The sequence below is a fragment of the Peromyscus eremicus genome, chromosome 4 (assembly GCF_949786415.1).
Source record: "Peromyscus eremicus chromosome 4, PerEre_H2_v1, whole genome shotgun sequence".
Taxonomy (NCBI): Eukaryota; Metazoa; Chordata; class Mammalia; order Rodentia; family Cricetidae; genus Peromyscus; species Peromyscus eremicus.
The window spans coordinates 66787801-66806173 of NC_081419.1; the positions used below are offsets into that span (position 1 = coordinate 66787801).

At 42.0% G+C, this 18373-nt stretch overlaps 1 protein-coding gene across 8 annotated transcripts in view; it reads left to right on the forward strand.

The window, feature by feature from the left end:
• The window catches only part of Celf1 (CUGBP Elav-like family member 1), a 78828-nt gene that overhangs the window by 54433 nt on the left and 6022 nt on the right, over positions 1-18373 (forward strand). For 4 of the 8 annotated variants that reach the window (XM_059260877.1, XM_059260878.1, XM_059260872.1 and 1 more), the window contains 12 exons: positions 542-729; positions 3107-3189; positions 3555-3603; positions 5582-5716; positions 6800-6879; positions 7800-7961; positions 10498-10573; positions 12216-12344; positions 13617-13730; positions 15184-15369; positions 17304-17447; positions 18165-18330. In XM_059260877.1, the coding sequence (XP_059116860.1) occupies positions 552-729; positions 3107-3189; positions 3555-3603; positions 5582-5716; positions 6800-6879; positions 7800-7961; positions 10498-10573; positions 12216-12344; positions 13617-13730; positions 15184-15369; positions 17304-17447; positions 18165-18292 (1464 nt within the window). In that variant the 5' untranslated portion in view covers positions 542-551 and the 3' untranslated portion in view covers positions 18293-18330. The remainder of the gene's footprint in view (positions 1-541; positions 730-3106; positions 3190-3554; positions 3604-5581; positions 5717-6799; positions 6880-7799; positions 7962-10497; positions 10574-12215; positions 12345-13616; positions 13731-15183; positions 15370-17303; positions 17448-18164; positions 18331-18373) is intronic. The other 4 variants (XM_059260879.1, XM_059260874.1, XM_059260875.1 and 1 more) reach the window with 3 other exon arrangements.

Here is an 18373-nt window from a genome sequence, read left to right on the forward strand (position 1 = left end):
CTAATCCTTTGTTACTATACATTACTATATATTTTGAAGTCCTTATTAGGCTGATAAAATGACAGATAAAATACTTGCCCCACGAGCCTGGCAACAAGAATTCAATCCCAGAACCCACATGAAAGAGGACAGAACTGACTCCAAAAGTGGTACTCCAAACTCTGCACAATGCTGTGACATATGAATATCCTTATTACTATACATTAAGAGATAAATTTATTTGTTTAGCTGTACTCAAATACTACTAAAACGATCTATCTTTGGGATCTTCACTTTGTAAGTTCTGAGAATTTTTATATTAGACCAAGGCATAAGTGGCATTGTCAATTTCTTTAAAACGCTGTATGTCTTAATCAGAATGGTGAATTTAGTTTTGATATGTAGTAGAGTGGACAGATTAGAATTCAGGTAAATTAAGTAGAAGTAGTGAATGAAGTAGATTTTTCTCCTTCTATGTTTTAAGAAAGTACTTGAAAATGTTTAGAAAGAAGAAACCCTTCTGGTACACAATATATATAACCTCCCCCTTTATCTCATGCAGCTCAAAGAAAATGAACGGCACCCTGGACCACCCAGACCAACCAGATCTTGATGCTATCAAGATGTTTGTGGGCCAGGTTCCCAGGACCTGGTCTGAGAAGGACTTGAGGGAGCTTTTTGAGCAGTATGGTGCTGTCTATGAAATCAACATCCTAAGGGATAGGAGCCAAAACCCTCCTCAGAGCAAAGGTGAGGTGTTTTTATTTTATTTTTATTTTTATTATAGTTCAAATATGTGGAGGTCAATGGACAAGCTGAAATACAAGGTTCTCCATTATGTGGATCCCAGGTATTGAGCTCAAAGGTTAGGCTTGGCAGGAGCACCTTTACCAGCAAGCACTTCTACTCACTGAACAGGCTTGCGGCCAGGGTTGGGGTGTTTTAACAGAGTGCAAATAATGAAGTTTTAATTTGTTTGTTTTGCTTTTTTTGTTTGTTCGAGACAGGGTTTCTCTATATTATCTTTGACTGTCCTGGAACTTGCTGTGTAGACCAGGCTGGCCTCAAGCTCAAGAGTTCCTGCCTCTGCCTCCTTAGTGCTAGGATTAAAAGCATGTACCACACCCAGCTGGGTTTTATTTTTAATTCCTATAATAATACTGTACATCTTATCTCTGATTGTGAGGGTATTTTTGTGTTTATGGGGGAAGGTATCCTTTTATATTAGCTATATTTTCTAATCCAAACATTTAATGGCTTAAAATATTAAGGTGACCACATGAAGATGTTTTGTAAGATGCACCTGGGCAGTCCTGTGTCTCATTTGATTGAGGAATGGAATGCTTAAAATAGTAAACTAGCCACATGAGGTTTTTTGACTAGAGTAAACTGATGCTACAGAAGCCCTTCAAAGATAGTTGATCAGCTGAGAAGGATTTAATTTAGGCAGTTGGTTGGCAGTAGCCTACAAAATGGTTAGGGAAAGAAAGGTTAGGCTCTCTGAGAGATCACAGTAACATGTGCATTTCAGGAGACCAGTAGTAAGTAGGCAACATTAGCTTTGCTTGTACATACAAACATACTCTTATTTTTCAAATGACCAATTTTATTGTGACTCTTTGTAAAAGCTATTTTCCAGTACAGATGTGAGGTATATGGTTGTTGTATGTGCCCAAATTAATGAGTTAAAGATCTAGAAACAGATGAATTTTCTCCTTATGGCATAGTTAACCAAAAATAAAAGTTGTGGTTTCTGCAAATGTGTGGCTATACAACATTAATTTAAAATCCTAAGTGTTGCATAATATTGAGAGAAAACATCATATTTCATGATAACACACAAGTATCAGACCACTGAAGTCCAAGATTTTTAAGACCTTTTTGTCTCCAGATACTAAACAAAGTACAAAATCTTTAAGACAGTACCAAGTGTTGTAATAGAATTATCTGATGAGAATCAAGAATTCAAAAAGATTCTAAGTTCTTGTTCTTAAGTAATTTTTTAATTTTATAATTTAATTAGTGATAATTACGTTTGAGTCATATGGACAGAAACTGGCTGTGAGAGTTTGGAGGGATACTACAGCAATTAAGAGCACCAATGGCTCTTTCCAGAGGATCCAGGTTCAGTTCTCACCATCCACACAGTGGCCCACAACAGGCTGTAAATCCAGTCCCCGGGGATCCAATGCCCTTTTCTGGCCTCCTCAGCACCCGGCACATATGGTACACAGACAAAACACCCATATACATAAAATAAAATAATAAAACAAAAATTTTAAAAACTAGCTGTGATACAGGGAGTGATTTGTTCTGAGCAAGCAGAGAGAAAAGAAGTTTCCAGGAAACCAGGCTGCTAGAATAAGGGCTGTGTCTAGCTTGCTTGTGTCTAGGTGTTGTTCCTCAACATATTACCTAGTTTATGATAGGATGGGTTAAATGTGATGGCACATAACCCTTGTAAAGGGAGCATTTTAGACATACATGGTTGTGTAGACTATAATCTCAATTCTTAGAAGGTGGAGACAGGAGTTCAAGAACATCCTTAGCTAACATACCAAATTCAAAGCCAGCCTATGCTACATGAAATTGTCTCAGGGTTTTTTTGTTGTTGTTTTTTGTTTGTTTTGTTTTGTTTTGTTTTAGAGGGGGAAGGATTTTTCCAGAGAAGTTACAGAAGCAAAGGAAGACTTCTAATGACTACAAGGAATTTAGAGATACAGCCCAGAGCTAGAGTAGACTAGAACAACAAAGAAAGATGCTTAAAAGATAACATTCACTTGGCCCTTTGATGAACGGTGGTGGCACATGCCTTTAATCCCAGCACTTAGATGCAGAGGCAGGTGGATCTCTGAGGTTAACCTTGTCTACATAGTGAGTTCCAGGACAACCAAGGCTACACAGAGACCCTGCCTCAATTAAAACAAAACAAAACAAAACACACACACACACACACACACACACACACACACACACACACACACACAAAGAGATAGTGCCCCTCTCCTCCTCTTGAATTTTAATAAACTCATTCCTCTCTTAAAGTTCTGCAGTAGTGTAGCGATAGAAATGTTCTAAGTATTGTCTGTTTCCAAGGCACTAATTTTGTAAAATCTTGTTTTTTCAGGGTGCTGTTTTGTTACATTTTACACCCGTAAAGCTGCATTAGAAGCTCAGAATGCTCTTCACAACATGAAGGTCCTCCCTGGGGTAAGAGGCTCTTATAAGTAAAAATGGAGTTGTTTCAATTTTTGTGCATGGGACATGCTTCTGCACGTCAAGCACACAATGGAAAGCATTTTGGAAGAAAGGTAATTGCTGTGAAAAAGAGTCTATATAAAGGGAACATTTCAAAGAAGATAGACCAGAAGTTGTCCTCGCTGCCAAGAGTCTTGTGTATTTTAACTTTATGACTCACATTCTGTCTATTCTTATATTTTGTAAGTAAGATCATTGGGCAGCTATGAGTTTAGAGAATTCTAAAGGCTGTTGTTTTGGTATGCCCTTTAGAGTCTTTATATTTTTGAAAGCCATTAATGGGTTTGGAGAATAACACCAGTGGTTTTCCTGTTTAGATGCATCACCCTATACAGATGAAACCTGCTGACAGTGAAAAGAACAATGGTAAGCAAGCATGCCAAGTCTGCTCTGCATGGGATTCTTTTCTTTTCCTTTAAGATACTTGTATTGAGTTGTGTATAAAAGTCTCTTTTGAGCCAAGCAGTAGTGGCACACACCTTAACCCCAGCACTCAGGAGGCAGAGGCAGACAGATCTCTGTGAGTTCAAGGCCAGCCTGGTCTATAGAGGGCGATCCAGGACAGTCGGGGCTGTTGTTAAACAAAAAAAAAAAGAAAACCCACAACAAATCTCTCTTGTCTTAATTTTGATAAATAAGTGAGAAAAATAGTTAACAGAAATATTACATATTAGGATGAATTAGCCCGGTGTGGTAGTATTCAGTGTAGTTTCAAGCATTTAGGAGTTTGAGGTCAGCTTGGGCCACATGAGATCATATTTCAAAAATAGATACACAAACAGAAAACCTAGAATGTCCTTGATAAGTATAATTTTTTATGGACAGGGTTCAGGAGGAAAGTGGACCAGCTGGGAAGCAAACCTGTTAGTGCTTTAGGACAGAGCTTCCTGAGCTCAGTAGGGACAAGACCATAACCAGTGCAGTTGCCAAGATACTGCACCCCAGCAACAAGCTATGACCCAGGGACTTTTGGAGCTGGGGATGAACTCAGACTTAAAGTGTCGTCTGTAAAAGCAAAATATAATGGAAGCCAAAAGAAATTAAAATTGGTGGTCAGAAAGCTACAAATAACCTTCGTTTTGCTCCCACAAGTGAACTCTTTGAGAAAGCTGAACAAAACGTTCCCAGGAAGCTCAGAGGAGAATTTGTCCTGAAACAGCTTGGAAAAAGATGTGTAGAAACAGGCAGACCGCCGGGTGGTGCTGGTGCACGTCTTTAATCCCAGCACTCGGGAGGCAGAGGCAGGCGAATCTCTGAGTTCGAGGCCAGCCTGGTCTACAAAGCAAGTTCCAGGAAAGGCACAAAGCTACACAGAGAAACTCTGTCTCGAAAAACCAAAAAAAAAAAAAAAAAAAAAAGAGAAAGAAAGAAAAGAAACAGGCAGATCATCTCAGGGGCTATACTACTAACAAACAGCTATGCTTGCTGCCACCTTGGAGGACTTGGTCTTCCGTAGTGAAATTGTGGGAATTATGCAGAGGCTAGAATGTTAATACTGAATTCTCAAGAGTTTCAGTTAGAGATACAAAGGACCCACAGGAAACAGAGGCAGGAGGATCTCTTGAGTTTGAAACAAGCCTAGTTAACATAGCAAGTTCAAGGACAGCCAGGGCTACATTGAGAGACCCTGTTTCAAAAAAGAAAGAGAGAGGAAAGGATGGAGGAAGGCAGGCAGACAGACAAATGACCAAATGCCATTCACAATTTAAGGGAGAATTTTTTAAGTAAGTGAAATTTAAAATATTAGAAAAGGAAAGTAGAAGTTCCCGCTGAAGTGTTCTGTTCTGTGGTCACATCAAGTGTAAAACCTTTTCATGGTATTGTTAGAAAGAGCAAACCTACCAAGTGCATGACAAGATGCCAGAAACTGCATTTCATACTTTATATATATAGATTAGCCTTGGTGGTAACCTAGGGCTGTCTGTTATCAAACAGATTGGTGAAGTAACTTGAACAAGAGCACAAATTCTCCATATTTTATGCAAATGCTTCCAAATCTGTATAATTTTAAGATACTGTTGTTATAAAATTATGGGAGGAAGAAATGTGTCTTAGAATCTTCGAGATGAGCTGGGTGATGGTGGTGCACGCCTTTAATCCCAGCACTCAGGAGGCAGAGACAGATGGATCTCTGTGAGTTCGAGGCCAGCCTGGTCTACAGAGAGAGTTCCAGGACAGCCAGGGCCACACAGAGAAACCCTGTCTCAAAAAAACAAAAGAAAAAAGATAATCTGTGAGATAGTGATATGAGATACAGCTAGGATTCAAACCCTTTGGCTCTTGACTCTATACTACGCTGCCTTTTAGTGATAATGTCCAAGACTTTTGTGTTTTACTCTTTTAGCTGTGGAAGACAGGAAGCTGTTTATTGGTATGATTTCCAAGAAGTGTACTGAAAATGACATCCGAGTCATGTTCTCTTCATTTGGACAGATTGAAGAATGCCGGATATTGCGGGGACCTGATGGCTTGAGCCGAGGTGGTACTTTTTTATAGCTTTTAAAAAAGATACTTAAATTAAGACTTAAAAAAATGTCTTAAATTGCTGTCTCTTAATTTAACTGGACTAGTAGAAGACAGACAGATGAAGGTTGGGCCTGCCACCTCTTGCTGTACACCTTGATCTTGTCATTCTTCTCGCCAATTGATCCCTTTGGTTTTCCTCCATTCTTTCTTTTTTCTCTTTTTTTTTAAAGATTTATTTATTTATTATGTATACAGAAGAGGGCGCCAGATCTCATTACAGATGGTTGTCAGCCACCATGTGGGTGCTGGGAATTGAACTCAGGACCTCTGGAAGAGCAGTCGGTTCTCTTAACCTATGAGCCATCTCTCCAGCCCCTTCTCTGTTGTTTTTTGAGACAGGGTTTGTCTGTCTAGCTCTGGCTGTCCTGGAACTCACTCTGTAGAGCAGGATGGCCTCAAACAGAGATCCGCCTGCCCCTGCCTCCAGAGTGCTGGGATTAAAAGTGTGTGCTACCATGCCTGACCAGTTGATCTCTCTCTCTCTTTTTTTTTTTTCTTTTTTTTTCTGAGACAGCGTTTCTCTGTGTAGCTTTGCACCTTTCCTGGAACTCACTTTGTAGACCAGGCTAGCCTCGAAGTCACAGAGATCTGCTTGGCTCTGCCTCCCAAGTGCTGGGATTAAAGGCGTGCACCACCACCGCCCGCTAGGCAAGCACTCTACCACTGAGCTAAATCCCCAACCCCCGGCGTCTCTTATGTATTCTTCCAGTCCTGCTTAAGGAGTTCTGTCTCCTCAGTTTCTCTTGATTGCTAAAGATCTTGATGTCCAAAATGGGACAGTTTTCTCACATTTGCTTTCTAGCATGAACTGAGGCTCTTTGCTTCTCCCTCAATCACTCTTTGCTATTTGTGGTTCCTTGGTAGCACTTAGTACCCTATCATGACATCTGTCTACTGAACCAGCTTGTAAAATCCTGAAAAGTAGGATCACATTTGTATTGCTAACATGGTAGTTAACACACAGTAAGTTAGATGTTCAATTAATGTCTGACAGATAAATCTCTAAACAAATGAATATTGATTCTTTGTTTACCAGGTTGTGCGTTTGTGACTTTTACAACAAGAACCATGGCACAGACAGCGATCAAAGCAATGCACCAAGCACAAACCATGGAGGTAAGGAGCAGACAGGTGGAAGAGGACAAAAACCCCTTGTCAGGAAAATCCTTTGCACCCTGAAACTTAACAGTCAATCTACTTTAAGGTATGAAATATTAAGTTTAAAATCATAGAACTCAGTGGTTTAGAGCACCTGATGATCTTGCAGAGGACCTGTATTTGATTCCCAGCATCCACATGATAGCTCACAACCATCTACAACTACAGTTGTAGGGGATTCAACACCCTCTTCTGGTTTCCTTGCGCACCATAAATGCACGTGGGGCATACCTACACAACTAGGAAAAACACTCATGCGTATAGAGTTAGTAAATACATCTTTGAAAAGCTAATTAACATTGGAGGCAGATAAGAGAATGCTTAAAGGCCCAGTGATTCAGGCTAAGACAGGAGGAACACGTGAACCTAGTAGTTAAGAACCAATTTTAGCGACATGGTAAGACTTCTCTGTTTTAAAAATAATAAACAGAAAATGATTATTAGAAATAGTCTTGCCGGGTGGTGGTGGCACACACCTTTAATCCCAGCACTGGGGAGGCAGAGGCAAGTGGATCTCTGTGAGTTCAAGGCCAGCCTGATCTACAAAGCGAGTTCCAGGACAGACTCCAAAGGTACACAGAGAAACCCTGTCTCGAAAAAACAAAAGGGAAAAGAAAAGAAATAGTCTTTTGCCACTGCTGTCTATCAAAAAAGTCATTTGGGGGTGGTGGAAATTAGAATGCAGCCTTCATATCAATAAAAAGGATGATTTCCTCCTGCAGCCCAGGAGGAATTTTGTTGTTTTAATTTGTGTGTGTGTGTGTGTGTGTGTGTGTGTGTCTGTCCTTCCATGTCTGTGTCCGTGTGTTTTTTTCCATCCATAGCATGCATGTAGAAGTCCAAGGGTATTTGACCCTTTGGTTTTGATGTTTTCCTAGGGTTGCTCCTCTCCCATGGTGGTAAAATTTGCTGACACCCAGAAGGACAAAGAACAGAAGAGAATGGCCCAGCAGCTCCAGCAGCAGATGCAGCAGATCAGCGCAGCATCTGTGTGGGGGAACCTGGCTGGTCTGAACACTCTTGGGCCCCAGTACTTAGCAGTGAGTTGTGTGGTTTGCTTTCTGCAGATTATGCAAGCTCCTGGCTGTTTTCTTCTTCTATCTCTAGCTAACAAACAATGGCATTTGCAACTTTGGGCATGTAGAGATTTTATGTAAAAATTAGGAGTGTCAATTGATGTCTTGTCTGTCTCCTTTATGGTTTAATCTTGAGGCTTTTGCTACAATTCAAGTGAAATTATGATTTTAGTTTAAAGATTTATAAATGTCTCGTAATTCCCTGCCTCCGAGAGATATCCTCAAGAAATCTTCACTATTCGGCATCATTTTCCATGTCTCTTTCTAGTGGGCATCATCTTTTTTGATTTTTCAAGACAGGGTAACTCTGTGTAACCCTGGCTGGTCTAGAACTCCCTTTGTAAAACAGGCTGGCCTGGAACTCACAGGAGATCCGCCTGCCTCTGCCTCCAGAGTCCTGGGATTAAAAGGCATGGGCCACCACCACCCAGCTCATCAAAATCTTTTATTGAGTCTTCCCTGAAAGCATGATAAATGTATCTTTCAGCACACTGAAAGATCCTGAAATTAAAATGGATGCTCTTAAATGAGAAATATAGGTACATATTTGTTGCATTTGCCAAATTGTAAATAGGTTTCCTTTAATTGATTTCTTTGTTAATGACTTCAAGTCATACAGTCTAAAAGAAGATCCAGCTGTAATCTATTATTTAGGTTTTAGTCAATAATAATCTCACAGGAGATTATTAAAATGGTGAGACACAAAGGAAAAGGGCATCTTTCAGCATAGTAGCACATTACTATAGTTCTAGTGCTTGGGGATCTGTGGCAGGAAGATGATGAGTTCTAGGTCAGCCTGTGATGCACAGTGAGTTCCTGGCCAGACTGAAACCTTGTCTTCTCTGAGTCTGTAAATGGTGAAATCTTAAGTCTGTATGGCTAGTTTGGAAATGTGCATATAGAAATAATTACTGCAGTCATTTGTTCTTTATTCTTTCAGATACTAATTCTGTGTGGAAACAGGGAAGATAATAGTTCTGTTGGCCCATTATTGGTTTAAATATTAAGGCAACTCCATGTAGTTAAAAGAGAGGTTTATTTTGTGGGGTAACTTACAAGTGAAGGGATAGGTTACAGGGTCTGGGAAAGGTGAAGCGCAGTCCAGAGGTGTTCTCTGGAGAGCTCTGCTCGGTCTACCTCCAGCGACCAGGATCCAAAAACCAAGAGAGCCGGCCCATCTGGATCTCAGGTCTTCAGGGGTCCTGTCTCAGCTCCGCCTTGTAGGCGTGACAGTTACCAAAGCCTCCATGGGGGTAGTACTTCCAGGTCAGAGCTGGAACGGCTACCTACTACAGCCTGTACTGAGTTCTAATTAACCTGATGCCCACTGGTTTCCATATTTCTTAAATCTTAGAACTGCCAATTTATTCTAACTAGTATGTCTCTAAAATTAGATAAGAAAAGGTGAAAGATTATTCTATATATTTCAATAGATTAAGTTATTTCTTAATGCCGGGAACATTGTTTATAAGTTTAGAGATAACTGTAGTTTTCCACCAGAATAATGCTTTGAAAATGATCTCTAGCCAGGTGTGGTGGTGTACGCCTCTAATCCTAGCACTCAGGGGGACAGAGGAAGGCCGATATCTGAGTTTGAGGCCAGCCTGGTCTACATAGTGAGTTCAAGGACATGCTTGCACGCGCATGCACACACACATACACACAAGAAATACTAAAATAAGATCCAATATGATAATTTAAAATAGTTAAGTGGGGGGCTGGAGAGATGGCTCAGTGGTTAAGAGCACTGAATGTTCTTCCAGAGGACCCGAGTTCAATTCCCAGCACCCACATGACACCTCACAACTGCCTGCAATTACAAAATCTGACACCCTCACACAGACATATATGCAGACAAAACACCAATGCACATAAAATAAAAGTAAAATAAAAAATAAAATAAAAATAGTTAAGTGGAAGGCTGGGTGTAATGGTGTATACCTTTAATCCCAGGTCTGAGGAGTCAGATGCTGGTAGAGCTCTGAATTCAGGGCTAGCCTGGTCTACGTTTTGAGTTTGAGGCCAACCAGGGCTAAATAGTTTGAACCTATCTCAAACAACAACAAGGTAATAATAAAATAAACCAGTTAGTGGTTGTAACCTAAAGAATATGATGTGTTGGCCTTACTGGGAGAACATGGGAGAGAAAGAAAGAAACTAGAAACGGTCTATAACCCCTGAGGTGTGCTAGCACTTGCACTAGGTTATTTCTTTGTGCTGTTTTTGTTCTGTGCTGTGCTGTATTCTGCTGCCCAGAGACTTGAGCTTAACTCACTGTCCAGTGAACGGTCTTCTGGGCCAGGCTTTGCTGTGTTGCTCTTGCCGCATGTCGTCATCATTGTCGTCGTTAGGCTTGCATTGCTGTTGCCTTGGGATCTGTCTTTGACTTCCTTCTCTCTGGGGGCCTCTGCACTCTTGCTTTGCTGTGCTGTAGAGTTATCCCAGATGCAGAACCAGCCCTCACTCTCACTCTTGTTCTGTTTTTTGGTGTAATGTCTAGCTTTATTTGCAGCTCCTTCAGCAGACTGCCTCCTCTGGGAACCTCAACACCCTGAGCAGCCTCCACCCAATGGGAGGTAAGTGCTTCACTGCTGCAGAGGAGCAGCAGCACATGGGCCAGCAGACGGCTGTCTCCGTCTGAGAGCTTTGCACCATTTCTGCCAAACCTTTTCACTCCTTACATAAGGTGACTATCTAGGACTCAAACTTTCTTATCTCTATTATGTAGCCTTATTGTTGGTTGATGCCACATTGCTCTGAAGTTGTCTGGTATACTTAATTCTAAGTCACTGTTGGGGAAGGAAAATGGCCAAGAGCCCTATAATAATGAAGTAACAATCATTTGGGTAGGTAGTAAATACCTACCCAAAGCTGCTAGAACCAAGGAGTTTTTGTGTTTCAGAATTCATACTGTTGTTGTTGCTGTTAAGATACATGAAACACTGTCTCGAAAACAAAAAAAAAAAAAACAAACAAAAAAAAGGCATGGAAAATGTAGATTATAAATAACATGGTTTGTAGCAAATGAAGTTCTAAAGACAGCCAGCCACAGGCTGACAGAAAAGTCTGAAGAGGCACAATGTGAGTAGTCCCACAGTAGCCTGCGCCTATACCCTGTGCAGCAGGGTACAGCTAATCATACACACTGAGAAAGAGGGGCATGTTTGGTGAACTGCATTTTGAAGTGTTGATAGTGATTGGTTTTGTCCTAGGGAATGTGATTTTTTCTATGTTTTGGAAAAATTATTAAATTGTAATGTATGGTGTTTTTACTTTTGTCCGTTTCCTGTCCTGATAGTATATATGTCCTCTAGTAAAATGCTTTACAAAATCCACAGCACAATTCAAATTCATTGTTCTTGTTTTTGTTTTTGTTTTTTGAGACAGGGTTTCTCTGTGTAGTTTTGGTGCCTGTCCTGGATCTCGCTCTGTAGACAAGATTGGCCTCGAACTCAGAGATCCGCCTGCCTCTGCCTCCCGAGTGCTGGAGTTAAAGGCGTGTGCCACCACTGCCTGGCTTGGTTTTGTTTTTGGTTTTTTGTTTTTTTAGCTTTTTTGAGACAGGGTTTCTCTCTGTAATCAAATTTGTTAATTTGTTCTTAACTCTGTATTACTAAGGTTTTACTTACAATTCTTTCCCTCACATTATTTTTCTGCCTTCTTCTGATGATTAATTTACTGTTACAGTGGCAGTGTTTTCTTTATTCCTTCTCCTATTACTGTTCTTTCCTGTTACTCCCATGGGAGCCTTCTAGATCTCTGTTCCCTGCTTCTTTAGTACACTTATGTGTGTGTAAGGGGGACTTTTTTTTTTTTTTACTGTGGCTTTTGGTACTGTTCCTTTGAGCTCCTGGCCCCATGATAGGTCACAGGTGTGCTCCTCAATCAGTTTTGCCCACCTCTGTATTAGTGCTCGTCTGGAGTGCTGTTGCTATTGGATTCACAAGCTCTAGGGTTCTTCTCCTTTCCTTCCTGCTGAGGAGAGAACCCAAGACCTCGTGCATGGTAACATGTGCTATACCACTGAATTAGAACCCTGGCATTTTAAATTTTATTACTAGATCTTTTGGATCCCTGTAGTATATTATGGAAAATACAGAAAATAAGTATATTGTTACATAGGATAGTTCCTCTTTGTCTGGGACGTTCTTAAGCATTGCTAGAATAAATGTTGGATACCTAAATCTGCTGACTGATATCTTTTTCTGGATATTTCAGGGTTAAATGCAATGCAGCTACAGAATTTGGCTGCACTAGCTGCTGCAGCTAGTGCAGCTCAGAACACACCAAGTGGTACCAATGCCCTCACTACATCCAGCAGTCCCCTCAGCGTACTCACCAGTTCAGGTAAGGGGCCAACAGGGAGCATTGTGTTTCGTGGACAGATCCTCTTTGAAGACTTGCAGGGGTGGGATGTCATCTTGGTGGGTTGTATTATGAACAAAGATTCAGAGGTCTTGGTCTTGGTGTCTCCCCCTACCCCACCCCTTTTATTTTTTTGAGACAGGGTCTCTGTCTGTGTGAGTCCTGGCTATCCTGGACTTGTTCTGTAGACCATGCTGGCCTTGAACTCAAAAGAGATCCTTTCCTCTGCCTCCCAAGTGCTGGGATCAAAGATTTGTGGATTGCACCCTTTTTAGGTTTTTTGTTTGTTTTTGCTCTTCATAAAAAATTTTAAATTATTGCCGGGCGGTGGTGGCGCACGCCTTTAATCCCAGCACTCGGGAGGCAGAGCCAGGCGGATCTCTGTGAGTTCGAGGCCAGCCTGGACTACCAAGTGAGTTCCAGGAAAGGCGCAAAGCTACACAGAGAAACCCTGTCTCGGAAAAAAAAAAAAAAATTATTGAGGCAGAAGAGGTGGTTCAGTGATTAACAGCATGTACTGGTCTTTCAGCAGACCTGAGCTTGTTTCTTAGCACCCACAGTAAGCAACTCACAACAGCCTGTAACTCCAGAGAATTCAACTTCCTTTTCCACCCTCTGTAAGCCTATGTTCACATGTATTTATACTTTTACACAGCTACACATCTATACAATTTAAAATAATTTTTTGTTTGTTTTTTTGTTTTGGTTTTTGATTTTTAGAGACAGGGTTTCTCTGTGTAGCTTTGGAGCCTATCCAGGAACTCGCTCTGTAGACCAGGCTAGCCTTGAACTCACAGAGATCCGCCTGGCTCTGCCTCCTGAGTGCTGGGATTAAAGGTGTGCGCCACCACTGCCCGGCGCCCAGCTAAAATAAAAATTTGAAATGATATTATGCGCGCGCGCGTGTGTGTGTGTGTGTGTGTGTGTGTGTGTGTGTGTGTGTGTGTGTGTATATGTATGTGTTCATTTGTGACTGTGAGAATGTGCACATGCCACATTACCTATGTAGCAGTCAGAGGACAACTTGTAGCAGATGATTCTTTCCCCTTTGTGGGCCTAGAAATGGAGCTCAGGCCCTTAAGGTTGATGGCCAAGCACCTCTACCCACTGAACCACTCTCAGATGTTATTTTAGTAATTCAGTGATTGCAAAACCCCTTTTGCGAATAGAAGAGTTAGGTAGGCTCATTCTTGTGCTTTGGTTCCTGTTGCCAAGAAAAGGCAAGTGATGATTTAACTCCTCAATTTCTAATAGCAGGGTCTTCACCGAGCTCCAGCAGCAGTAACTCTGTCAACCCCATAGCCTCACTTGGAGCCCTGCAAACATTAGCCGGAGCAACAGCTGGCCTCAACGTTGGCTCTTTGGCAGGTAATGGGCAGCCCCTGGTTATCATCCAGCTACTTTATAAATGGCACATCATAAACTAACCCAGTACCGCTTAGATAAATTGCCTTGGCCCGAGAGAAGTTAGAATACTCAGGGTTTTGTCAGACTCTGCTGCTTAGCTCGTTGTTACCTTGGACCATCGTTCTAATAGTCATTTTCTTATCCATAGAGTAATAGAATACTTTGAAGGGTTCTTAAGATGTTAAGTGATGCCAGGTGGTGGTGGCGGCACGTGCCTTTAAATCTCAGCACCGGGGAGGCAGAGGGAAGCAGATCTCTACGAGTTTCAGAATAGCCAGGGCTACACAGAGAAACTTGGTCTTGAAAAACAACAACAACAAAAAGTTAAATGAGCAGCTGGAGAGATGGTTCAGCTGTTAAGAGCGCCGGCTACTCTTCCAGAGGACCTGGGTTTGATTCCCAACATCCACATGATGGGTCACAACTGTCTGTAACTCCAACCCCAGAGGATCTGACATCCTTTTCTGGCCTTCATGGCACCGCATACATGGTGTATGGTCATATGTACAGGCAAAGCACCCACACAAAATTTTAAAATACAAAACAGCCTTTTATGAAGATGATGTTAAATGAGCCAGGTGGCGGCAGCAGTGCGCACCTTTAAAGCACTTGAGAGTCAGGCAGATTGATTTCTGAGTTCGAGGCCAGCCTGGTCTACAGAGTGAGTTCCTGGTCAGCCAGGGCTACACAGAGAAACCCTGTCTTAGAAAACCAACCAACCGGGCTGGAGAGATGGCTCAGAGGTTAAGAGCACTGGCTGCTCTCCAAAACGTCCTGAGTTCAATTCCCGGCAACCACATGGTGGCTCACAACCATCTGTAATGAGATCTGGTGCCCTCTTCTGGCCGCTAGGCAGACATGCAGGCAGAATAGTGTATACATAAATAAATAAATCTTTAAAAAAAAAAAAAAAAAGAAAACCAACCAACCAACCAATCAATTGATAAATGAGACTCAGAACATAGGCAAAGGGCTGATGAGCACACTTAGTTCAATGCCTGCCATACAGAACATGCTCAGTAAATGTTGGGTGCTATTTTAATGATAGCATTTACTCACATCTTAAAAGTCCCTGGTTCTGGGGCTGATTTTACGTATTCCAGCTTTGTATGAAGAAGATGAAAAACAGGTATAGGCATTGTGAATGGTGTCAGTCCTTCCATGTGCTAAAAAACAGTAATGAGGAGAGCAGTGAGGGGGTGTGAATTTTTTGATGTTCACATAAGCATCGAAGCCTGGTGAAGTGTCCTGAAATGGGACCACTCAGATGAATACTCACTCAGTGGGAAGTTAAGAGAGAGATGGAAGGGCAGATTTGGCTGGGAGCGTCAATTTTCTAGTAACTTAAGTATATCTGTCTTCAGCATCAATTGAATCTTTCCAATATATTAACCTTGTTCTTCCCCCAACAAAGGAATGGCTGCATTGAATGGTGGTCTGGGCAGCAGTGGCCTTTCCAACGGCACTGGGAGCACTATGGAGGCCCTCACCCAGGCATATTCTGGGATCCAGCAATATGCTGCTGCAGCACTCCCCACTCTGTACAACCAGAATTTATTGACACAGCAGAGTATTGGTGCTGCTGGAAGCCAGAAGGAAGGTGAGTGCACCAGAATTGAAGTCGAGGTTTGGGGAAATAATAATCAAAGAAATGAACAGACATTGTAATTATTGCATCTGATCATTTGACAAGAATCTTCAGTTAGGAAGTCTTCTGTGGGTTTGAGCCTGTCAGAGGACTGTCTTAAGTATTCCTTTTAGGGATCTCATTTGACACCTTTCTTTCTGATTAATACATGTCCTAAATGAGATACTGAGATGGGATGAGATAGAGTGATATAGTCAGTGGGTTTCATGGAGTGAGAAATGTGTCCTTTAATATGAATTATATTAAATTTATATGAGACTTTCTAGACAGTGTTCCTGCTAGCACCTTAGTATTCGGGTTTGACTGGGTTTTTATAACCACAGCTTGATAAGGTTTAGGCACTAATGGAAAAAAAAACAAAAACAAAAAACCAAGTGTCCTTTTTGGCTTTAGTGTGTGAACTGGTGTTAAGAGACCTAGAGGATATGAGGAAGCAAACCAAGTGTGTGTACAGGAGAAAGAGAAGTAGTGGCGCAAAAATGGCAAGTGCAGGGACCTGGAGGCAATGAAGGGCGTGTGTTATAACAGCTAGGAGCCGTGTGGCTGGAGAGTGACTGGATTGTTACTTATTGTCTTAGTCACTCTTCACTAGGAAATCACATTGTAAGTAATGTGTTAAGCATAGGTCCATTTAAAAATGTCGTCTTTGCCGGGCGGTGGTGGCGCACGCCTTTAATCCCAGCACTCGGGAGGCAGAGCCAGGCGGATCTCTGTGAGTTCGAGGCCAGCCTGGACTACCAAGTGAGTCCCAGGAAAGGCGCAAAGCTACACAGAGAAACCCTGTCTCGAAAAACCAAAAAAAAAAAAAAAAAAAAAAAAAAAAAAAAATGTCGTCTTTACTGGGATACAGTCCACTAGAAACTCTTCTAGCGTCCCACTGTTACTTGCTGCTCCCGTTCTTGCCAATGGCACTACCAGTCTGTTTGCCCTTTAGTATCCAGGCACAGTTTTGAAACCTAATTTATTTTTTGGGGGTGGAGGTGGGGGGTTTCCGAGACAGGGTTTTTCTTTGTAATAGCCCTGGCTGTCTTGGACCTCACTCTGTAGACCAGGCTGGCCTCTGCCTCCCAAGTTCTGAGGTTAAAGGCATATACCACCACCTCTGTGCTTTGAAACCTAATTTTTGTTATTTACTTGTTTTTGTTTTTGAGCCAGGGTGGTCTTACTATGTACCCCAGGCAGACCTTGAATTTATTGAGATCCTCCTATCTCAGCCTCCTGAGTGGTAGGATTACAGGCTGAAACTTATTTTGACTATAGAACCCATTTTACCCCCTTTTCCTTATTCCCTTGTGGGTTCGCTTTCTGTTTTACTACTGTACATGCAGATCTGCCTTCTTTCCAATCCCTGTATACTGTCTCTGGCAAGGCGCGACTTTAACATCTTTCTGTGAAACAAAAATAGTGGTGTATGCCTTTAATCCCAGCACTTGGGAGGCAAAGGCAGGTGGATCTCTGTGAGTCTGAGGCCAGCAGCCGGGTGTACATAGCCAGAGCTATGTAATGAGACCCTGTTTTGAAAAAACACAACTTTAATCCCAGTACTTGGAAGGCAGAGGCAGGCGGATCTCTTGAGTTCAAGGACAGCCAGAGCTGTTATACAGAGAAACCTTGTCTCAAAAAACAAAATAAAACAAAAAAGAAAAACAAAATACCAAAAGACATCTTTCCATGAGATGCCTCATGGCTATATGCAAGGGGAGAAATCTAATCTTGAAATTTCTGCTAGGTTTTCTGCCTTTTGTTTAGAGAATCTGTTTAGTTCCCCTCAAAGAATAAATTTGTTGATTTTGCTAGTGTTGGTATAGATGAGAATGAGCGACTCTTGGCTCTGGCTGATAAGCATACTTAACACTGATACTTTTCCAATCATCGGATATTTGAAGGTCCAGAGGGAGCAAACCTATTCATCTATCACCTGCCCCAGGAGTTTGGAGACCAGGACCTGCTGCAGATGTTTATGCCCTTTGGGAATGTCGTGTCTGCCAAGGTTTTCATAGACAAGCAGACCAACCTGAGCAAGTGTTTTGGTATGTTTGTTGGCTTCTCTTTTGGTGTTAGAATGGGATGAAATATTTTGCCACTGAGAAAGAAAGGAGCTGCTGACAAATTCAGAGAAAGCTGCTTTTTTTTTTTTTTTTAAGATTATTTATTTTTGCTGGGCGTTGGTGGCGCATGCCTTTAATCCCAGCATTTGGGAGGCAGAGGCAGCCAGATCTCTGTGAGGCCAGCCTGGTCTACAGAGCGAGATCCAGGAAAGGCACAAAGCTACACAGAGAAACCCTGTCTCGAAAAACAAAAAAGAACAAAAACAAAAAAAGATTATTTATTTGTTATGTATACAACATTCTGCCTCTATGTATGTATGTATGCCTGCACCAGTAGAGGGCACCCGATCTCATTACAGATGGCTGTGAACCACCACGTGGGTGCTGGGAATTGGAACAGCAGGCAGTGCTCTTAACCTCTGCGCCATCTCTCCAGCCCCCAAAAGCTGCTTCGGGGTTTGACCTGGGCCGATCGTATGACCTCTTTGAGCGTCACTTTTCTCTGACTCGGAGGGGGTATTTCTGCTTACAGCGCTGGTCCAGAGGTGCTACCACTGGTACCTACTTGTTTTCATGTTGATATTTTTCCAGAATTGTCATCCCTGCTGAGGACAGTTGAGATTTGAGACTAACACATGAGATAACCTCTTGCATAAGGAGGACTTAGTCTCTCACCTAGGTTTCTGCTTGGACACACAGGTTTTGTAAGTTACGACAATCCTGTCTCAGCTCAAGCTGCCATCCAGTCCATGAACGGCTTTCAGATTGGAATGAAGAGGCTTAAAGTGCAGCTCAAGCGTTCCAAGAACGACAGTAAGCCCTACTGAGTGCGCTCCCTCTGAGACTGGAGTGAGAAGATCTTGTGGTAAGTGGGGAGGAGCACCCTTAATCATTCGAAGCCCTAAGGC